General features: G+C 41.2%; 1 protein-coding gene across 1 annotated transcript in view; it reads right to left on the bottom strand.

The window, feature by feature from the left end:
• The window catches only part of igsf9ba (immunoglobulin superfamily, member 9Ba), a gene marked incomplete at both ends in the record, with an annotated part of 90,574 nt that extends 66,336 nt beyond the window's left edge, over window positions 1-24,238 (bottom strand). Inside the window, one exon of the mRNA XM_080732254.1 lies at window positions 24,175-24,238. Coding sequence (XP_080588380.1) covers window positions 24,175-24,238 — 64 coding nt within the window. The remainder of the gene's footprint in view (window positions 1-24,174) is intronic.
• Between the last annotated feature and the right edge of the window lie 939 nt (window positions 24,239-25,177).

Here is a 25,177-nt window from a genome sequence, read left to right as displayed (position 1 = left end):
CGTGACCGTCATACACGGGTGCGCAACATGGCGTCGGTCAGATCAAAACATTGTCGTTTCTATCGTCTGTTTAAGACTTTCTACGCAGATTTTATTTGTGTTAACAAAGGGTATGGATACCTTCACCCATGAACAATGGTGGTGTCTGTGGACTTTTTTAAACCAGTCCATTACATGGGACCCAACTTGGCTAGACTATGAAAAACGAAGTAAAAACAGGGCAAAGACAAAAATAACTAGAATCATTAAGAAAACGCTTTGTTAAAAAGGTTCTCTGCTTTGAGATCCCCCTTATCACTGCTGAGTGAAATGAGAATTACATGACCTGCCGGGGACTGAATGGTCACATAACACACTCTGTTACAGCATCTAACACTTTTGTAACACATTAGAATAACATTTTATCCACATCCCACCTCTTGGACAGCCTACAGTAGAACTTTGAAACTGGAGCCCATAAAGACCTTTTCCATAGCAGCCAATTTGAATTAATGAAATAACTGATTCAAGATTAATCATAGCTATTTGACAGTCATTATGATGCATGACAGTATTTATGCCTAATTTAGTGAAAATAAATCATGTTTCTGCAACAGTGACATTTGTAGTATCCCAGCAAGCACGGTCAGGACCTGGACCAATCAGTGACGTCTCGATTGGGGCCAGATCAAGTCAAACCATGACTAGTCAGATCTGGCCTAGAATATCACCTGATTTCAACCAACAAAAATCCTGCCCACGAAAACGGACGTCCTGGATTAATCAGAGAGGGTCCGATCGAGGCTAGATAAATATCATAACTAGTCAGATATGTCCCAGAATATAACCTTATATGCTCATATTTCAACTAACATTACAAACAATAACAATACTCCTATAGTCCATATGACGTCCTGGTAATGACGTCAAGATCATCCCCATATGGGCTGTGATCTGGCCTAGTTCTGAACGTCACCGGAGTCACCGGAGGACGTTATCATAACGTCACCATGACGTAATTTGGCTTGCAGGGTGACAGTGCCAAAAAGCGATTTCACTGTGTGATTAAAACTTGGGGGAGATCTGTATTTTTTGCATAACGGGCCCCTCCCACAAACTTTGGAAGCCTTAGCCAATCTTAGACAATTCGAATGGAATATGAAAAATCTTGATCACATGACTCCAAGGTATTTATTTTGTTTTGTACGAGCATTCCGGCCTAGGTGGATAACATCTACTGCCAAACACAAGTTTCCAGGGTTATCTCACAACCTAATCAGAATGGGGTCGTGTGTATGTAAGTCTGTATGTCTGTATGTCCCAATGTCTTGCATCTGCAACTCCACGTTCAGCAGTTGTTCAATTGTCTAGATGTGAGCGGCCGCACAGCGGCCGCGAACTTCTAGTTCATTTTATAGAGAGAGACACACCCGCCTTCAAAGTTATCGCTGCAACGTAGTGCCGAAGTGCCCCGGACATAGTGCTTCCGGTCTGGGCCGGGAACGGACACCGTAAAATCATAAAATAGCGTGGCAGGAAAGACCATTATCGATTTTTGATCGTGGCAGTAGTTAAGGTTCTGTTCCATTCAGGTCAAACAAATCCAGGGTGCTAATTGGCTCACTGGAAAGGCACTACTACAGTATACTAAATGGATATATATATATATATATATATATATATATATATCATTCAAAGGGAATAATGATATGTTTAAAAACTAAGGCAACTCCTGCAGTATCTAACCCAGGCTCCCTGTCTATCAAACTTTCACCTGCACTTTCACACCACTAAACCCTAATTTATACTACATCACACAATGGTGTTGCTACAGATTTTCAAGCTAAAAGTAAAAAAGCTTTCCGCAAGTGACACTGTCATGCAATGGAGTCTAAATTAGGCTTAAGTCAGCCAAAGCTATAAGGCTGGTTCAGTTTTGTTATATAGTTAAGAGAAGAGATTGGTAGTTGAAATGTATCTAGTGTTTAAATTGGTTATAACTTTTTGCATGGCTACAGAATATAGCCAAAATCCAGTTGTCATCTTGTGCTGGAGGCATGGGTACGGGACGTGTAGAGAAGATTTTAAAATGCAAGGGGAAGGACAACTGTGTTTCAACAAATCTGGCAAGAGCTTGGGCTGTAGAGCCCAGAGTCTTAAGAGAAGCTTAGAGTCAAGCTGGATTTTGACATCAAGCTTTATAAAGAAGGGGTAAAAAACAACATGGCCATGTATTGGTTGGCAGGGTTATGTCTCAATTAAACTTTCATACAGTGCATATTATTCAGGCCTTCTGATAATCGCAAAAATCACACAACACAGCTTTTAAGGTTGCAGTGGTTCACCAGTCCAAGTTTCTGCCAAACGTTATTTTTGGATCCTGGTGGCGTGGAGAGGCATCTTGGACAGATCTAAATGATTGCAAAGCCTACAGATAATATACTGCTTGGCTAATAACTTCATAATTCTTTTATGAGATCCTCCTCGTGTGGGAGCAATCAGCACAAGCTCCTGGTCACTGCTTTTGCCATTTTCATTTTCTTAATGGAGACAATATGACCCACTAGGGTTTACGGGGCTCATTGCAGGGAACATATTTACCGTCTCAACAAGACATAAATGCCAGCTGTGCATATTATGGTTCAGGCCTCCTTGATCTACCTCCACCTAGGCTGAAATCTTTCAACATAAAACAGATGTTAAAAGTTATCAATGGGCCTACGAGATAATGACAATTCTAGGTAATTAAAACAACTTGTGTACAACAAGGAGAGACAAACAAGCTCAGGCAGAAATCTGTCGAGTAAGCCCTGCATAAATCAGACATCTCATAAATCCAGAAGACCAATATGTTTTATCTATCGTGACGTGCACAGAGATTTACTGCAGCGATGATCACAAATTCTTACTGGGTAACATATCATTTCAGCATTTCACTGTCTGTAATCGTCAGGTAAATTGAGGCAAACAGAAGCACAATGCAAGGAGGATAATTAAGTGGAAAGTGAATTAAGTATGATGCCACAGCTTACTTCTGTTGAATACACTCGCCCGTGTCAAATCCGGCGACCTCGGAGCGGTTGGAACCAGGTATTCCAAAACGTAACCTCAGTACAACTATGCCTCAAACTAACCTTAATCCTAATTGTAACCTCAGTAAAACTATGCTTAAATCTAACATTTAACTAAACTTGACCTCAGTAAAACTATGCCTAACCCTAAACTTATTCCTAACCTTAACCTCAGTAAAGAAAATACAAGAAAGTCTGCAAAAGAAATGGGGGCGATATCCATAGCAGGAATTAAAGTAAAAGGGGTGCTAACTTGCATTTCGCTTAATTGATGATGAATATTATAGCCTACTCAAACAACAACATTTACCCACATTGAGAGACGATTCTGCTTCCTGTCACTTTCCTACAATTCCCATGATGCAGTTCCCAGGCAAGCATCAGCATCAGCAGAGGTGGGCAATCATCTCTTTTTCATCTAGTGTATGAGGTGATGTCATTGGGCTATTGAGGTGATCACTTGAGGAGATCAAAACCAACCACCCATTATTAACCATTATTGTTTGAAGCATGAAACATTTCTCCCGTAGTGGAATTTAGACAATAATTATCCATATTAAATGATTGACTCATTCTTTGCTAGGCGTTATCTTCTATAATAACTATTAATCTCACTGTCACTGACAATCACTGATATTAAACCGTGTTCCCGCCATGGTAACGACATCAACTGACATCATGGAACACCATATATGGTCATAAATGGGTGAAACAGTCTGCATGCTGACATCACTGATATTTAACAGTGTCACCACCATGGTAACAGCCGCATGCTGAAACAATGACCAAATAATGTCGGTCTGACATGATGAAACAAGTGACTGCCGCCTGTTTACAGTACTCTGACGTCATTGGCCTGGACACGGAACACCATATATGGGCATAAACGGGTGAAACAGTTCCCACATTTCTGACATCACTGATACCGCCACCTGTACTGCACATGCGTCCCCGCAATGGTAACAGTACATTTGGAGATGACTGACTGGCATGGTAACAGCCGCATGCTGAAACTTTGCCCAATTTTGGAGATGACTGACATCACTGATACGTCTGGGTTCTCCAACATTAATTACTTCTGAGACTCCTACATTCAATCCTTATCCTGTACATATACTGTGCACACCCCCCCAGGCAAGGACTAGTATTATAAAATTGTCTTATTCTATATTCTTTTATTATTTTAATTAGCAGCCTATAATAAGACATAAAAGCAATGGTGGTTTTCACTGGCTGGCACTGAGTGATCACAGCAGCCTTGGAAAACAGCGAAGTGATCATTTGTTTGAAAAGGCTATCTACCACAGAGCTATATATATCTTTCAATATAAGTTTCTCAACCAGCGCATGCATTGCTCAGCCTCCCCTGGTTGTACACTCTCCGCGTTTTGGCACTAACTCGTTCATAGAGCAGACGCACTAGGGTTCCAGGCCATAGGAGCATGCACAGTAGTGTCCTTTATGCGCCAAGCCACTAGTTCATTCTTGCTTCAAAAAGCCCCCATGATCCTGAGGGCTTGTTGCCTCCCCCTGCCAACAGTCTATGGCTGCCATCACAGTACTAGCCTAATTTGCTGTAAATACAGCAATTGTGGACCTGACCACGTCGTCTGCCCATGCTAGCGGCCCAGTAGCCCAGTGACATATAACTGGAGTGAACTTTTCCAGCACAACTTCAGCATCTCTTCAGAGAAGCACAGTAGCCTGGCAAGTTTTATGGCTGCTAATGGAACATAAAGAGTTGAAAATTGCTATAGTGTCCTTTTAAATCTACAGAAGATTTCTGAGAGCTTTTTTCCAAATGGCAGCACAGATAATGGCACTTGAATGAAAGGTACTCTGTAATTTGTACTGTATACGCAGTAAACTTAATAGGAGATGTAGGCGATAGGAGTAATTCTGAGGATAAAGACTGTGAAATGTTTACATAATACTGTAGAACTAAAAACTGGCATGGAAAAGAAAAAAATATATATATAGAATTTGAAATCAAAAGCATTTGAGTTTCTTGGTCTGAGACAACACCAGCTCATAACATAAACTACACAGTAAAATCCTGTGTTAAATGTATCAATTGGGAACTCTGAGTCTGAGAGAGTAGCCTACAACCAAATAAACCATAAAGGGTCTGTTACATTTGTATACTCTCCTCTAATCTGTTCTTAGAAATAAACTAGTTTGAGGATTAACCCTAACCCTAACCCAATTTTAGAACAAACAAACAAATCTAAGAAATTCCATGAATGGAAAATAATAATAATTCAGAAGTAGTGAAAATAGCCCATCTACAAGCTTGCAACGCAGTGTGGCATGGAGCGACACGTTGTGACCTTGTAGATCTGCTATTTTCACTAGTTTGTGTCCCGGGCAAACTCTCCTTTGGGTCTAGAGCTAAAAGGTTTGGGAACCACTGCTCTACACTGACATTGAAATCCTTTGATTACTGCTTATAAAAGAAGAGCAGCCACTGCTTGATGAAGTCACTACAGTCACTGTCAGGCAAAAACCTTTGTATCTCCATCTTTCAACGTTTTAATGTTTTGTTTTGTAGCATAATAATGACCCACTTCATCATACAAGAGTGTCGCACAGAAGTAGTGCAAACAGCAGATCTACAAGCTCACAACGCCTTGCATCGCCATGCATTGTGAGCCATGCATTGTCGCAAGTTACTATGAAAAGCTTCACAGGCTGTCTGTCCGTCAGTCAGTCTGTCAGTCACGTCACGTCACGCCACGTCACATCACGTCACGTCACGTCACACTTTTGGCCCTACCGTTGCCCCTATCCATGCCAAACTTTGCACACACACTCCTTGTCTGCCAAACCACAACCTCTGCCCCTCATTTCTCACATGCCCCTGTTCTAGCGCCACCATGAGGCTGCGTGTATACATACGACCTGACGGTCGCTTATCTCCCGATTAGGGAGTCTTACTGGTTTAATATCAATATAAAGGAAGGTTTTCACCCGACAGCGGCGATAGCCTATTTGTACAAACTACTGTAAAGCCTTGAGAGGTGTGTGCAAGATGAGGACATGAGGACCAGATCATGCTTGAGAGAACACACAATGTACAGTAGAGGCTGAAATGGAATATAGACTAGACCAGGCCTGGAGAGGGAAACTCAAGGACGTGCAGCAACTGGGCTGGATGGGCCACTGACAGGGCGGTAATTGAATGCCAGCCTGCATGTGCTGAAGGTCACCACAGAGAACAGCCTGAATGTGCATGTGTGTGAGTGTGTGTGTGTGTGTGTGTGTGTGTGTGTGTGTGTGTGTGTGTGTGTGTGTGTGTGTGTGTGTGTGTGTGTGTGTGTGTGTGTGTGAGATTTTAAGTGATAAAATAGTACAATGAAATCCACAAAACAAACACCATAAGCACTTGTAGCATACATGGTCCAAAATGTCTATTCCTTGAAATATACAGACTCATGTACAATACACATAAAACTTGTAAAAGTTGAAGGTACAAGCCAGGGTACATCAGAAGGTAGAGATTGTATTGTCCCCCTTTGTACTGAAGTTGTGACTATATTAAGAATTTATAGCTGCACTATTATTTGGAGATACCTTCCTTCCCAGATATTTCATACCAATCTTATATACAGTATACATTCCTTTAAGAGCCACGCCCACACTCCACACAACGGACATGAAGCCTCCACAAAACGGACATGAGGCCTCCACAAAACGGACATGTTTGAAGCAAGCCTGATTCGCCCCCTGTCGCCACTGGGGGGCACTGTTCACTAATATATGAGACAGCAATGTGTTCACTGCTCTCTGGGCAGCCTGTGATGCTGATAAAAAAATAATTCATGTAATCAGCTTTCTGCACACCTTCTTCAAGATGCCTGCCAAAATGGCCGCCATCCACATGCTGTAATTGTTTGTGTGTGTTAATCTAAAAATGGATTTTTGAAAACATTTTAATCTGACTTAAAACCTAAACCCTTATGTTGATCAAATATAGAGCAGTCCTGCCTGAGCGCCCGGAGGGCGCGAAGTCCTAGGAATGGAGCGGCCGCGAATTTCTAGTTGGTTATAATGGGCTACCAAAGTTTGTGGTCCAACTGACCAACTGACCCCAAATTAAAATCACATATTGAGGGGCCTCTAAACAACTCAGAGCCAGCAATTTCATTTAGACTCATGTCCAAGGTACAGATTAAAAGATAGATATTGTATTGTGGCGGCATAGCTCAGGGGTAGAGAAACCGTTATTAGAGCACGAAGGGTTCCCGAAGGGTTCCCAGTTCGAATCCGGGCTCCCCCTGAGTTAATGTCGAAGGGTCCTTGGGCAAGACTCTGAACCCCTAATTGCTCCCGGTGAGTAGGTTGGTGCCTTGCATGGTTTCCTCCGCCACCGGTGTATGAATGTGTGCGTGAATGGGTAATGCACAATCTCTGTAAAGCGCTTTGGATAAAAGCGCTATATAAATGCACCATTTACCATTTATTGTATGTCCCCCTTTGTACTGAAGCTATATCTTCCCAGATATTTCATACCAGCGCTTTGGATAAAAGCGCTATATAAATGCACCATTTACCATTTATTGTATGTCCCCCTTTGTACTGAAGCTATATCTTCCCAGATATTTCATACCTGGGTTATAATCCGCTTCCAAAGTTTGTGGGAGATCCTGACTGAACTCTATGTCAAACAGATCCTAAATTAGAATCACGTATTTAGTGGACTCTAAACAACTCAGAGTCTAAAGCAATTTCACCTAGACAAATAGGGGCACCACAAATGTGACGAATGTCAGTTTGTTGGAGACAAAAAGTACATTAGGTCTGCTTGCACCTCTTGGTTCACCAACATCTTTATGTCACTAAAGACTAATCTTCAGACCTCCCAAAACAAACTGATTCAACTACTTCTCGGCCTGGGGCCCATGAACAACACATTTCTCTAGTCTGGGACGGCTCAGGGTAGAAGACAGGGTTAGGCAATTAAAATGGGATTGGTTTTCAAGATCTGCCCTCAATACCCACATACCTGACTAACTACCAGACCAAAGTGAGTGAGTGACACCCACAGCCACAATACTAGAGGAAGCGTCAAAATCAATCTGGCACCACGATAGAATAAACATTGGTAAATTATCTTTATATACTGCACTGCCAGCCACCAAAGTGTGGAATGCCCTGACACCATCCCTTAAAATGTGCATCTCTGGCTTCCTTCAAAAGAGCCCTGAAAATCCATCTTACAAGTGGCCAAAGGGGGAGGTAAACTCACTTCTCCCGTAAAAAGGTGATAGCATTCACTGCCTACGTTTTTCCTTTTTTTTTGTTGAGCGGTGCAAACTGCTCCTACAATTCACTCTGTCTGTTTTAGTATGGAATGTATTAGTACAGAATCTACAGATCTCCATGGAGATCCATCCTCATAGGCCTACACATAAAGTAACTGACGCCACTGACAGAACCGCCCATACAAGGAGAAATGCATGTGTGTTGTGTTTGCACAGATCACTTCGCACTGGTGTGATTTCTTTTCTGTTTCTATGTTTTATATTTGCTGATGATGATATTGTATTTTGGTGTCATTTGTTATGCTATGTTGATGAACTGAATACATAGGACCACAATGGAAACAGGTTATTGTTATTCTTAGCTCAAATGTCTGACTGTAACTCACGCTGTTTACATTTCTGTATAAGTATTAAATCAATCAATCAATAGGTGATTTTGGGGGTCAATTGAGTGACAATGATGAGAAGAGCTTTTTGATATTCCATACTGGCTGCCTGTAACTGTCTTCCAAAATCAGTTTGTTATAAAAGGATCGAATCGCATGTTGAAGGGCTTCTGTACAGTGCACAGCCATAAATATGGCATGTGTGTCATGCTGACTGTGATAGCACGACATCAGACCCAAACAAACAGTGTTGTCATGACATCAGACTCAAACAAATCATGTGGAGTTCCGGGTTGACAATTATGTCTGATGAATAAGTGCATGAAGTCGCTCACTCTAACCTCTGAGTAACCATGGCGATCTAATGTGGTCAACCCTAGATTTAGTTGATTACCTGAAATCCCACCGTCAAACGCACATACTGTATGCAGTCAAATGCACGTATACCCCCTGTCAAACCCATATATATGGAGATCAATATCTATTGTCATTTCCACTGTAGGGCCAACCCAGAACTAGAACCAGAACCAAGAACTTTCAAGAACCTGTGAACAGTGTGAAGTTCCGGGACCAAGTTCTGCTTACGTTTCCATATAACCAGAACTATCTGGGAAGGTCCCAAAAAAAGACCAACAGCGCTGCTAGCCCCACCAATAGGTTCACAGAGCTAAAGTTTAGTTCTACCTCAGGAGCAGGACCTAAAAAAGTTTCCAGGAACCTCATCTGGAACCGGGCCATACGCAATGGAAACAAAACCAGAACCAAAGAAATAGGGTCAGGTTCCTGAAAGTTCTGGTTCCACCTTGCAGTGGATACATAACATAAACCAAATGCACATACAGGTATATGGAGATTTGAATTTCAACATGAACTGATGTCAGGCACAACAGAAACTATTCCCCTGGGTACCTCTGATTCGCCCATACAGTACATGGGTATATTGGTCGGATCAGTGGTGCGACATAGGTGTGAGTGCCGAACTCTAGATGTGAGGGCCTTGTATGGCTTAACTCATTCTGAGCCCCAGACATTAACGGATTATAAAGTCCAGAGTGCCTCCCTCAGGCCCCATTAACGGTCATTATCTTATTTTGAAGGCCAGAAGTCCATAGCAGTAACACTTCCGGTCTGACGTCATCGCGTCATGCGCCGGAATCGATCGTTGTTTACGTGGTGTCATGGCGGCTCGGATCAGTGCTTTTATACATGTGTTATATAAGCGAGCATCTGCCTCCATCTTCGCTTCTAAAGTGTAGTTTTGAGATAATGGACATTAAAGATGAGATCCCCCGTCCACCTCAATGTTATGGGATTACTATTTTGTGCCCGTGGAGCCGTGATGATGACAAATCAGCGACAGAGATCGGATCGGGACCTCCGGCCATTGTATCCGGTAATATAACCGCCGTTACAGTAATATATTACTTTTCGCGAGGTATCTCGGGAATGGCACTCCAGATACTCGAGTACATTTCGCGAGATATCTCGGGAATGGCACTAAATCGGTTTTAAGTGGTGAATTCATAGCATATTTTTGTTTCGGTCTCAATCAAGCCCCCAGAGTCACGGTATTATAGAGCATTGAAGCAACCGTCCCGTGGTGGTCAAATATATTATTTTTTTAACGCATTTTTTAACACATTTCCTTATCGGTTATCGGTTACTTAACCGACAAGGCTCAACGGTTAATGGTTAAGAAAATCTCTCCATTTGGCGATCCCTAACTTCCGCATTTAAAACGCTACTGCGCGAGCTCTATACATTGAAACCCTAGCTATTGGCGTCTGTCTCGGGCGCGAGTCGGTCCTGGTGGCCTGGAGGTCCTTCCCCGGACCCCCGGGCGGCGAGTGACCGAAAGAGGTGTCCTTCTCGAGCTTGGGAGTGCGGCGCGTCGGCCCTGGTGCCCTGCTAAGAGTTGGCACCGATATTGCCGACAACTCCCTTATTTGGGGTAATTCCGGCAATTTTCCGGGTGCTTCAAATGCCACTTTCTTTGAAATGAATAGCTGGGGGCGGGGCAGTCTGCTCTCTATTATAATATATAGAGTTGTTACCGATCAATCGGCAATGGATCGGATCGGGCCGATCAAAGCATGATCGGCGATAATCGGTGGTTTAGATCAAAAGGTAAATTCACCGATCCGATCGGATCGGTGCATCTGATCAACCAGCCGTTCAGTATGCCCACTTGAGGCCATTTTGGGGTATTGATTTCCACAGTGCTGAAGGAATAATTAGTTACTGCTATGATAATAAATACATAGTAATGCTGGCAAATAACTATAAGGCAAATATATAAATGAATTCATGAGTGAATGAATGAAATAAAGTTAAAACATTAACATTTAGAAAATATAAATAACAACTTGATCAGATCGGTGATTGATCGGGATCGGGTGATCAAACTTTTGTGATCGGTGCTCGGTGATCGGTTCCAAAAAACCTGATCGGACCATCCCTAATAATATACCTCTCTGGTCTCACTCCCAAGAGTCCCTTCCCTTCCTAGAAATGTACTGGAATCAAAAGTACAATATTTAAGCAATATTACACAAGACTGACAAGAGGTGTGTGTTATCATGAATATCGGCACGCCATCGTTGCTGCAGGAACGAGCCGAAGGCGAGTTCCGTAGGCAGTGCAGAAGTGCCTATAATATTGCGATTATACAACAGTTTAACAGTTACCCTTAAAAAAAAACATGACAACTTAATTTCATTAATAAGATATTCGATAGAAATATGTAATTTTTTAATGCCACATTTGGCTACTATTTCCCTGAACTTCACATGAAAACTGCCTAGCCGCCTAGCTAGGCAGTTTTTTTAGCCGCCTAGCATTGTGTTGGGAGTGGGAGGGAGCCCGGCAGTTCTTTCACGACCGGCACGGCCGGTTTCTTTGTTTGATGAGACCCGTTCCATAATGCTTGTTATCATCACGGGTAGAGAGCTATTTCTACTACAGATTTTCTAGGTAAATGTAGCAGAGTGAAAAGTCATGAGCTTGGGAAGAAAAAAATAGTAGTAGAAGAATAAATATATTCTAGTACTAGCACTAAAATAAATATACTTAGTGTCCACCACTCTGCCCAAAAACATCCCTGAGTGTTTAAACGGTAGCTGTCAACCGTCTTTTGATGTCTTTTTGATGCTTGATGCCTTTTCTCCCGCAGTTCGTTCAGTGATTAAAACAAACATGTTTTTGTTAGTGAATGATTCATGACTGTCTCCTCTTTTCAACTTCTTATCCCTCTCTCTCTCTCTCTCTCTCTCTCTCTCACACACACACACACACACACACACACACACACACACACACACACGCACACTCAAAACTGTTCAACTGTACAACTGGGAGCATGCCTGGTTGCTTTCACACCTGTAATTGCACAAACATAGTGAAGTGCAATCAGCTATGTCTATCGTATGACCTATCCATCGAACACAGTTCATTCATATTCAACCTGTCCCCTAACGGTTTGTAGACCAAATACTATTGCTTACTGTAATCCCATTCAGTAAGCAATTCTGCCACGCAACTGCTGATACACAGGGTGGCATTCAGCTGACAAGATAATGATGGAAATACCTCATAAACTGTTGTGACTATATGCACTCTATGGACGCTGTCGTGTTTGTCCTGATCTAATTTTAGATTTTATTTTTATTTTATTTTTGTGTGCGTGAGTTGTTGCTGTTTTTTGTTTGTTAATAATTGTCTGGTCTATTTGTTTTGTCTATACCTTTTATGTAAAAATTCTTGCCATGTCCTATAAGTTTGAGTTTGTTAATGAAAAAAAAACTATAAACTTATTGTTTAAAATATATATATATATATCAGAGCAGTAAGCCACATCTCGTCATCTATTGCATGGGTTCAAAAATTAGTTTATTTAGCACTCTATTTTATACTTTGGCTATTCAAAAATAGCTGATCTACAAGCTACACGATTTTTTAATTTCTTTTACACAAATCCTCTCTTATGATGGTCCCTGGCACAAATTATTTTCAGAGGAAATAAACATCAATTTGGGGGTCCTTTAAATAAAAAGGTTTGAGAACCACTGATCTATAGGCCTTCTCTAATGGCACAGTCCCAATTAGGGAAGTAATAAATGTGCTGACACCTGCTGCAGCACTGGACACATTGAGGAAGATAAAGATGGGGGGGGGGGGGGGTTGAGAGAGAGAGAGAGAGAGAGAGAGAGAGAGAGAGAGAGAGAGAGAGAGAGAGAGAGAGAGACTTTGGGGAAAACCACAACTGCTAGGAACTGCACTGCCAGAATAAGGGCACAATACAGAGGGCATCTTTTCAGACAAGCCATATACTGTACAGTAATCCTTAGCCATGAACTGAAAGGTGTTACAATTTACAAATGGATTACACAATGGCATGTTGGAGCTAATAGTAATCAATAGTGTCATTAGTGTGTTCATATGTCTTGTCTAATTACAGCTGGTTATGAGAAACCATGCTTAGTCACCATCAATAAATCACTGTGTGTGGAACTATACACAGCTCTACTTACAGCAGTGGAACTGTTGAACCTATTCGATAAATCCCAGGTTATGCAAGGTCTTTCACTTCAAGGCTATAGTTGATTGTATTGCTGTTGTTTGTGTATAAGCAATACTACAGAAATCTGGCCACATGTCTCATCACAGCCATGTAGTGAAGCAAAATGGAAGTAAAAGTAATTGGACACAATGTCAAAGACATCCACATCCAGATCCCAAAAAGAACAAACAAGCCAAAGCCTGATCCTGCACAGTTAGCGGCATGTTGATGCTCACACAAAGGAATGACCACCCACATTCAATCAAGTATGTACAAAAACATCAACATTGCACATCATGAATTAACCAATTAAACCCAATAGATCTACAAGCTCCCAATTGTTGCACAATGCTCTATTTTCACAGAATGTACGCCTTTTATAATATTGTGACGGCCCCCTGGGGCCTTTTAATCAGGGAATATTATCAGAATAATGTCAAATCTGGGAATAGATTCCTTTCCATTTCTTCACCAAAGGTGTGTTTGTAAACACATCTAACAATGATTGAAATTCAATTTCCCTAGGGGAATCTGTGACAGTTGCTAAAAGATGGGGTACCATTAACTTTATTATGCAAAAAAAAAAAAAGAAAAAAAAAACTTTTATGCAGGAGGAAAATACAAAATGCTAAACAAAGTCTGAATCATGAGGGAAAACAACTAGTTTGACCACTAACATGCTACTTAAAGCAGATTTCTTTTTTTAAATATTTTCTATATCTAACTTCCTTCCTACATAATAAAGTTAATGGTGCCCCAACTTTCAGCAGCTGTCACAATTTCCCCTAGGGACATTTTATTCCAATCATTGTTAGATTTACAAACACCTTTACAAACATATTTTGGTGAAGAAACTTCATGGGAAAGAATTTATTCACAGATTTGATTAATGTCCCCTGATTATTAGGGGTGTGTAGCGTTGTTCCGACATGTGATTAGTCACCCATCTTTCCCCATTGACTAACACTATCACTAACCCTAACCCTAACCGCACGCCAGACTAATGGGACGTCGGACTATCCAAATGTCCTGGATTCTTTAGGATTCTGTTCTCTGTTGCAGTGCTTAGGGCTGTCACAATTATTACATAATCGTCTAATCGTGACTTTTTTTTTACATAACCGTGATTATTTTTCATAACCGTCATAATCGTTTCCATGTTGAAATATTTTCATATATTTTTTAAAAAAGTCAAAAATAGTGGAAATAGCAGATCTACAAGCTCACAACGCGTCGCGTCGCATCGCAACGCGTTGTGAGCTTGTAGATCGGCTATTTCCACTATCAATGTTCTTTTAGTATAAGTATAAAGTTGTCAAATATGTCAGTAATTTTTTTGTATATTTAGGTTGTGTCATATCTACCATGTGCAACTCAAAAGCCTAAAAGACAAACAGAAATGTAATTGTCAACGACAAAAACACAATTAAATCGTTAATCGCAATTATTTGAGTGACAAATAATCGTCATGTAAAATTTCATAATCGTGACAGCCCTAGCAGTGCTGGTTTGAGGGTGGACTTGGATTGGAGGATTGGAGACACCTGGCCTGTGTCTCCCACAGTATAAAAACAACCAAAGAACTGCCCTTGTCTCTTCTTTCCACCTGGGCCACATTTCTGGGGCATGGCCACACAGAGAGCATTTGTGTTTCGCTTATGTTTGCATTTTGGTTATAATTATTACATTTATATTAATGTAACTAAAATCACTCATTTTAGTTGAATATTTATATTATTTGTTGTGGCCAAGAGCCGAGCCACAATAGGGTGTGCCAAATGTAGTTCTAAGAGCGGCCATTTCTTGGGTCAACACAGCCTTACACAGGTGTTCTGATTGGAGTAAAGCATTAGTTCTATGCAATCAAACAATTGAAACACCTGTGTTTTACCCAAAAGATGGCCGCTAAGGACTACAATTGCGTCACCGTTGGCACACACTATTGCCATAATACAATAATGCCATAATGCCCAGAATAGGGATGCTAGGGTTCACGTGGTTATAAGCACTATGGTAAAAGCACTACAGTAATAGGTTTCATTTATTTTCTGTTGATCCTATGACTGCCCATTTTCTGAACCTCACTGTTGAAAAGACAAAGTCAATTTTCTCCTTGGCTGGCTGACCAGAGCTTGTGTGATTTCCGTCTCACCCAGCGGATGTTCATTTGACAGACACGTTTTCCATACTTGTGGAGCAAGGTAAGCAGATCACAACCTGGCACTAACACACAACGACAGAAACAGTCAAAAAATGTAAGAATATATAGACAACTGTACAAGCATATACCATGTACTGTAGGTATGCATTCATTAGGTTGTTAAACGTTATGGGATAGAGACACTGGTCTGAAAACTAGACCCACATACACTCAAAACTGGCTTTCCCAGAATGCTGCAGGCTTTGTTTGAAGGGAGATTCCTTGGGGACTGTTCTAGTTGAGGGAGGGGAGGCATTAGCAGAAAGCGCTGGCACATGCCCAGTGCTGTGTTGGCAGGAGTGTGCTGTCCACAGCTTGAGCACAGGACTTTTTCTAAGCTAGGTTTACAAGCTTTACTCTCATGATTAGGAGGTAGAAGGTAGGGATGGGACGATACGCGATATTATTATCGTGGAGATTTAATTTATTGTGATATCGTCCTCTGTCATGCACTGGGAACAATTCACCTTTTATTTGATGAGCTGCATATCCGGTACCACTTAAATCCTCTATAATTGGTAAAAGGTACTTATAATATACGACTTGATGATAGTCTTTTTTTCACTCTCTATCTAATGTCTTTGCCAAAAAATAGACGATCTACAAGCTCACAACGCGTCACAAGTTCCACCCCAGGATAAAGAATTTTGATTTTCATGATATCGTAAATCGCGATTTTTTTCTTTTGTCACAATAATCGTGATATGAAATGTTTATATCGTCCCATCCCTAGTAGAAGGTACAGCAGCAGAAATGGATGAGTGACTAATGTACATTTATTGGAAAATCTGCAAGGCTTCTGAATTAGTAAATGATGAAGAGATCGACCATAAAAGAGGTAAAATGACACACAATGCACCACACAGAAGCTTGATTGGTAAAAATTAAGATTATGTGAGAAAGCTCTCTCAGCATTTAAAAGTCATGCGTTGGGCCCAGTTGCACAAATGTCATCTACGTTTTGTTACTAATAATTACCTCAAATTTAACTGAGTTATCTTATTTCTATGTGGAAAACTGGAAATTATTACAATAATAATCAAAATTTCCCAAGTAAAGAAATGTATCCTACTATAAACTAGAAAGGTGCAATTCTATATTGTGATGTCACGAAGCTTGACCAATCCTCAAATCCTTTATATTGTCCAATCAGAAAAGGGACAAGAAAAGGTCCATTGAAATCAATGGACTTTGGGGGTTTTTGGGGTTGCTCTAGATGAAATAACTATAAGAACTATAGTCTGGTTTCCCTGTAGGCAACCACACTAATTACACAATTATTATCTGCAATGCATACAGTATGTGCATCCTTAACGTATCTCGAGAACCGCCTGACTTCAAACTTGGTGGGCTTATATCACTGAGGGAGGATGAGTGTGAAGCCTAGTCGGCTCAGCGGTTTTCCAGAATGGACGATCCAACTGATATGCCCTTTTATGCCCATATATGGAAATCCTGATATCAACAAAAAGATGACATAGTCCTGATGCCATAGACTGGCCTCTAAGTACTAAGATCATGGATACTGCACAAAGTAGTCGGATGGGTATGTTTTCCCAATGGGTATGGTTTTCAACGGGCATCGTTCCCAACAGGGAAGTAGCCTAGTATAGCTACTAGTAAGATGCCTCAGGGTGACAAGTGACCTTGCCCTAAAGGGCGAGGTCGCGCCATATCTTGGCCATCTGGCCAGTGATGTATATTGGACCAGTTAACCTATATGTACATCCATGTACTGTATATGGATATACTGTATGGTGTGAGAGCCCAAACATGTTTGATCAGTTATTCGTTATGTGAAAGTCAATGGATTCAAAGACCCCTCACATGCTACTTAAAGAAGATTTTATTTGGGGGGGTCTTTTTTTCCTGTATAGTAAGTGAATGGGTAGGTGCAGGAAATCATAAAAGGGCTTAAACAATGAAGGACACCGAAATACATACCCAGCCGATCGCAGAACAATTAAGAAGTAGTGAAAATAGCAGATCTACAAGCTCACAACGCGGCGCGAAGCAACATGTTGTGTGCTTCTAGATCTTCTATTTTAACTAGTTTGAGTCCCGGGCAAATCTAATCTCTCTTTTGGGTCTCGACCTGAAAAGTTTGGGAACCACTGCTCTAATGCCATCAATATGTCATAGCAGCCATAAATTATAACCCTTGTGGAGAACCTTTATTTTGAAGACCTTTTCTCTCTACAAGAGGGGGAGGACCATTGGTGAGGCCGTTTGGTCCATAGAGTTATAATAAGAATAGAGAGGACACCAGAATCCCCGCCCGTCCACTTGCATTGAGTTGCTCACCCAGCGCATGAAGCGTACTTCCGCGTTTGAAACACCTCTGAAACGTGACGTAGTGGGGCTTCTATTTGGCTTCTGAGCCAATCGCGACGGTCGGGGCGTGGTCTGAGCGAGAAACGGGGAGGCGGGGTAGCGGGGGGCTATCTACCTCAAGTGTTCCTGTAGACACATACAAGCCATTTTGCGTCATAGTTTGTGTTCATGGACGCGCTGGGGCTCTAATTCATGAACGAGCATTTCCGGTATGAACACGCGTCAATACAAAGAAGCCTAGATGCGCGTTCATGAGGTTCATGAATAGTAGCCCCAACTGCAGTACCTCAAACGGCCACCATGTACTTTTTGCTTCAGGGTGCCCCCAGGGTTCTGGGGGCTTGGTTTGGTCCCATAACTGTGCCAAACATGCACAAATGCAAAATACAAGGTGCTCACCGCATCAAGCTTGTCTCTGAGTCTTGCGTTTCGTCGGAATGCTTCCACCTACACAACGTCATGTCCTAGTATAAATAGGGAAGGGGGATCAACGTCACGTGATATGTGCGGCCATGTTCACCCAACATTGTGGTAAACAAGGAAAAGATGAGATTCCGAGACAAGCTTGAGTAAAACACTTCTTTATTGAAAAATATGGACTGACACATAGCGAATAGATAGAGAACAGTAACAGTTGCGGCAATGCGGTGAGCACCTTGTATTTTGCATTTGTGCAAGTTTGGAGCAGTTACAGGACCGAACGGCCTCACCGATGGTCCTCTCCCCTTTATAACTCTTGTAGAGAGTAACGTCTTCAAAATAAAGGTTTTTTACAAGGGTTATAATTTTGGGCTAATGTCATAGTATTATTGACATCATAGACTATTACTATGATAATGGTTACCGCATTAAGTCATCGGTACAACAGGCATTGCATAACCAGAAGGGCATGCGTTCCCAACAGGCTTTGTCCTATAGTGTTGTTAAAGGAGCTCTTGGGAAATTCAATGACTTCAGACAAAAAGGTGGGGCATCATTGCCTAGATAGAAGCTGAAAGTTCTAACTTTGATCCATGGTCCAAACTGTATTTAATGTGTACAGCCATACTTGATTGACAATACAGAGGGAATAACTAATAGTTCTCTAAGAGGAACTTGTTTGTGATCAAATTAAATGAAAAAACAAAATGACATTATGTCAGCTTTAATGACACACAAAGTATAACTGTTGAAAGTTTTAAGTTAACAAGTATAAAAGTGAAAACCATGAGTTTAACAACATGCATAGTATGGTTATCAGCGTATAATTATATACGCTTAGGGAGAGTGTCGAGCACAGTGCACATCATGCACTTTCTTCACAGCTAATTAGTGAACAATGACCCAAAACTGTAAGAAACCTTGTAGAATGCACATCATGCAAGATAATGCACAAACTAAAACAAAATCCAGACAGACATGATACAAAACCATTACTGTCTGTTTCACATCAAATTAATTTAAGTGGCGGTCAATTAAGAAGGTAGACTGAGATGTAATTAAAGTCCATTGACTTCCAACAATAATTATTTTGTCCATTATTAATTTGTCTCATTGATTGCTTTGACATGGGATTTATCCTAACAGTGCAACCCAATCTGGCACATCAACTTAAGTTTAGATGTCTGCCACCAACCACCACCTATACTGTAGGGCTGGGCAATTAACCACAAATATATTGAAACAGACTTTAATAACGCACGCACGCACGCACGCACGCACGCACGCACGCACGCACGCACGCACGCACGCACGCACGCACGCACGCACGCACACACACACACACACACACACACACACACACACACACACACACACACAGTACTGTCTGACCAGTAAGACTCCCTAATCGGGAGATAAGCGATGCATGATTTTAGGGCAAAATCTGTAGGAGCAGTGTCCAAAAATGTGTTTTGCAAAAATCTGCCTGATGGTGGCGCTAAATGGGACAGATCCATGTTGATGACATGACTGTAGACATAGTGTGTACCGCTTTGCGTGATTTTATGGCAAACCACTTAACCCAGTATTATACTGCATTGTACATAATGTACAATGGTGCCACACAAACATTATAAAATAGCCAATCTACAAGATCACACACACAGTATTGTCTGACCAGTAAGACTCCCTAATCGGGAGATAAGCGATGCATGATTTTAGGGCAAAATCTGTAGGAGCAGTGTCCAAAAATGTATTTTGCAAAAATCTTCCTGATGGTGGCGCTAAATGGGACAGATCCATGTTGATGACATGACTGTAGACATAGTGTGTACCGCTTTGCGTGATTTTATGGCAAACCACTTAACCCAGTATTATACTGCATTGTACATAATGTACAATGGTGCCACACAAACATTATAAAATAGCCAATCTACAAGATCACAGCGCATTGCATTGCGCCAAGTTGTGAGCTTGAAGATCTGCTCTTTTCGAGGCAGAGGTTTGCTCTTTATGAATTAAACGTGATATTTGAAGTCAAGTCACACTGCCCAGCCCTTCTACCACCTATGATATACTGTATCGAACACCCTACTGTGACACTTACTGTATGCAGCTGCTTTGTCTGATGGAAATGGTAATTCCACAAAAAGGTAGTCTGCAGTCTAGCCTTATAGTTTTCCAAAACATTGTGATATATTACAGTTTAACGTCCAGCATCATGGAAAATACAACTGTGTTCATTTTCATTATTTGAAAGATAATAATAGATATTAGGTAAGTTGTGTATTGTACACAATCTATTCTCACATATAGAACATATTTAATTAAGATATGTGAAAATCACACATTTGTTTTCAGCCATCTCTTGCTATTCAATAATAATTCAATATTATACAATATTCCATACCCAGGTCCAATATTATACAGTAACAGTATATTCATATAAACCATAACCTATAGAAGCCATAGCCTGAAAGTGAACAGCAAGTCTGCAAGCACAGTACAAACTGCCTTGAGACGTACAACTGGTAACTTTGACATATTTATGGATTTGGTTTCCTTTTTCAAGATATACACCTAGAAAGATCAAAGAGCAGGCTCGAAAGAATGGAAACACAGATGGAAACATCCAGTTCACCAGAAGCCATCAGAGCTGTTGTTGGACTACTGGATTTTGGAGTTTCAGTCAGTGCCAGCAATGACTTATGTCCAGCCTGTAAAATGACAATCACTCACACTCACCAAAAAAGTAAATAATCAACATTGGTTTGAACTACAGACTCCCACTATGTTTGGATTCTATCTGCCAACTTCATCTCCACATCTAATAATTAATTAGTTATTCTGAAACTGTCCCAGATGAATTACACTGCCCCTTTAATTTGCTGGAACATCTTTTGCTTTGTTACAGATAGAAGACAATTCATGTGTCTGCTCTGGATCCTTACATGTCAGATGCAAGCATAGCTCCATCATAGGGGTGTGTTCTTTCCATTTCTACTCCCTGTACAACAGGGGTGGGCAACTTTGATGATGGAGAGGGCCACTATACACTAGTATGTTCACACTCACCCCAGAGGGTCACATTGCATAGACTGTCGAGCAGAAACATCTTATCTCCATATATTAACTTTTTTCTTAAATTAATGCCCTACTTTTTCATACTATGTCACACAAAAGATCTAGAAGCACAAAACGCCTCGCAGTGCAACGCTTTTTGAGCTTGCAGCCATTTTTGAACTGGACTCCTGGATTCGTTTTTGCTATTTTTTAATTGGAATCTTGAAAAGAACTTTATGAACTTAAATACAAATACATTGGACATAAAATACAATTCTAATACTAGTCATTAAGCTACTAATATAGACTGAAGTCATTAAAGGGGGTCAAGTTTGCATGTTTGGAATTGTAACAGCTGAAATCAATAATATATCAGTATTCTGATATGAACCTGCGGGCTGCATTAAGGGAAGGTGGGGGCCGCCAGTTGCCCATGCATGATGTACAGTACACCAATGACACCTCAGTCAATCACACCCTTCAAATTTGTGAATGACACCTCTGGGTGGCTTGGTTGTTAACAATCATATTCATAAGGCGAAAAGAGATTTGGCAAATTATTTGTTGCCAACAACCTGAGGCTTGCCCCTCTCAAAACTGATGACAGTTGACTTCAGGAATAATACACCAGTTCATCTCCCAATAACAGCTCAAATGCAATCTCAGCTGTGTCATTCAAGTTTCTAAAGACCTCTCTGCCACCATCATCCTCAAAGAGGGCAAGAACATATCTTGCTAATCCAAGAGGATGTTATATTTGTGTTCACCAAAGAATTGCAAATAAGTACAACCAAATCGTATCAGCAAGATACACACAAAAATATACTGCAAATGGGACTGATGCTCTAGTCTGGCATTGCCAGACTGATAATGTGGACTCACTCACTCACACGTTCCTCCACAGTATATCAGTCTGGACTTCGGCCCATAGGCAGAGAGTAGGTAAGGATAAATGCTTTTCACTGTTGTACGGACAGCAGTTGAAACACTGACACTGATTGGTCCGTCATTTTCTGATTTCTCATACTCTATGCCTATGGGCCGAAGTTCAGACTGATACCTGATACTGTGAAGGAACGAGTGAGTGAATCCACATTATCAGTCTGGCAATGCCAGGCTACTGATGCTAAACTATCCCAGCTAACCTTCTTTCACTCACTTGAAATCTTCTATGAATCATCTTTGTCTTATTGTTTTCTTCTTCATCTTGGCAGTCATGTGTGACTGCTATTTTGTATGATTATATTTGTATGATGTATGATTTCAACTCAAATGGCAGGTATGGGTTGTAAAATAGCTGACCCTGACCAAACTGTAGCCCCTGGGCTCTGGCTTATGACCCAATTACATATGATGATGAATGGAACAGGTGCATGAAGGTGGTGGCTTTCATATTTGAGACCACCTTAACTGACATGATATCCTTAGAAGTCATTTCAAACAGCAAAGGTTTCAACAAACATTTCTGGGCTTGTATGCTATGCTGTGTGATGCCAGGCATAGAATACATAGCCTACATGTTGCCATGCTGCTGCTAAAATGGAATACATATAGTGTAACATGACTCTGCAGTCTTAGAATGGGGCAAAAAAGATCAAGGTAATGGTCATGGGAGGGTTCCATCATCAAAAAGGGTATTCTTATTTAAGGTGAAGATGATGTGATGTAAACCTGGTGGTTTGTGTATCACAGCTTCACCTTCAAAATTACAACTCATTCAATTGCTGATAATAGCACAGCACAGCACAGACACAGACACAGACACAGACACAGACACAGACACAGACACACACACACACACACACACACACACACATACACATACATTTAAAGCCACATCTGTGTGTTCCTCCAACAGAAGTTCTGGGAGGCTCCCATTCCTTAATGAGTGTAGTTTACTGCAGTGAGAGAAGCCTTGACTTGCCGTTTCAGAGGATTCAGACTTGTGCGCAGACCAGTTTAGCATGTGGGGTCATTGAGATCACTTACTAGGCGGCAGGTTGGCAAATGTCTCCCTCAGCTGGACATCAATGAAACAGCAAGGTTAAGTAAGTACATAGGTCAGTACGGCGTGCTAAAGAATATGAACAAACTGATACTGTTCAGTTCTCCACTAGATTGATTACTACTACTACTGGATGTTATACTAGCACAGCCAGAGCTAAAACTGCAGTCTTCTAGCCTGTAGTGGCCTAGGCTAGTTGTAGCATGTGTGAGACAGCAGTATGCTCATACAGCAGGCTAAATTCTGGATGTACAATGCATACAGGGATCAATTCTATAATATGCAGCATTGTCTTTTATCTGACATGTATACAATGGATTATTTAGCTGCTTTTCCATTTTGAAGACTATGGTGGTCACACCCCTTTCTCTAGAACTCAAATGGGACTGCTGGCCATGATGATACAACATGTCATTTTCTCCTCCCCATGTGTTTAAAATGTGAAATTTGCTTGGAGTATTCTAACTTATAACAATAAAATGGGTATACTAGCTAGTAGACTGCAACACAATGCAGGCCTAAGCCATATCGCACAGATCTATGAGTCTTCATCTTCAACCATAAAATCTGCATTTTTGATATCGGCATTGTTGTGCATTAAAATGCGAATAGATCACGCAAATGTAATGATGCTAACATGCACTGCCGTGGCATTCCAAGACAATAGCTCTTTCTCTAATAGGCTACGAGCTACGAATTAACCAAAACTGAACTTCACGTGACATGATAGATATGTAGCCATTTGTTACAATGAAATAGACCCCATGCAGTTCCTGCGGGGATCAAGCCTATTAAAATGTCATGCGACTCGACAGCCCACACACCAAACGCACATGAAGACAGCCAGAAATCATATGTTACGGGCGACACGAGATATATTGCACTTCAACTCACCTTGAGCGGCCGTTCCTCTGGTGCTGAATACACTTGCTATCAGAGTGGCCACATACCAAATCATAGTACTATTGCCGGCCAGCTCTTACCACGCAAAGTGCCCCGTTCAACCAATCTATCATATTCTGACCTTGCACCGAACGATCCCTGCTACCAACGCTCCCTGTTCATTCTATATTCTGTATCCTTTCCTCTTGACGATTCCCTTCATCCCTTCTTCCCTCCCCCGTCCTTCCATCCGCATCCTCTCCCGGAGAGACAGAGCACCTGCACCGCCGCGTTTGTGTAGTAGACGGAGCCGTTTTTACAATCGCATAGTGAAAGCACCGAGTGTGAGAATGTATCCACAGGTCCGCCTCTCCCACCATTGGATTGGCTCCTGATCGAAGCTTTGGGGCGTGTATTGGTTCTCGGATGGAGCCGAGTGACAGCAGCACCAGTCGTGTACCGATTCAAGGTGAGTTGGAGCGTGCCGTAGTAGCAGTGGTGGAAAGTAACTAAGTACATTTACTCATGTAGGCTACACTTAAGTACAATTTTGAGGTATCTGTACTTTACTGGAGTATTTCCAATTTCCAGTACTTTTGCTTCTAGCCTACTCCACTGTATCTCAAGAGGCAAATATAGTAGGCCTACATTCACTACACTATTTGTAAACGTTAGTTACTATTTACTTTGCAGATTTTAATTTTTTATTTGTATTATCCACAAAACATACATTAACTATTTCAGCCTTATATATAGTCTACATTTCGGCCATTTGAAAATAGCCGATCTACAATCTCAACAATTATGCCATGATGCCATGCATTGTGAGCTTGAGATCTGCTATTTTAAAAAGATCTTTATACATTTGAAAACTTGAAATGGGACATTCTGCATATGAGTGCTACTTTTACTTTTGGTACTTTTTTTAATCAATACTTTTGTACTTTTACTCAAGTAGGCTACGTTTTGATTTTTGGACTTTTACTTCAGAGTATTTCTATATTGCAGTATTGAT

Source organism: Nannobrachium achirus (assembly GCF_963921795.1).
Source record: "Nannobrachium achirus genome assembly, chromosome: 8".
NCBI classification, from domain to species: domain Eukaryota; kingdom Metazoa; phylum Chordata; class Actinopteri; order Myctophiformes; family Myctophidae; genus Nannobrachium; species Nannobrachium achirus.
The sequence above is the reverse complement of the archived record's forward strand: the minus strand, read 5'-3'. Positions and strand labels throughout refer to the sequence as shown.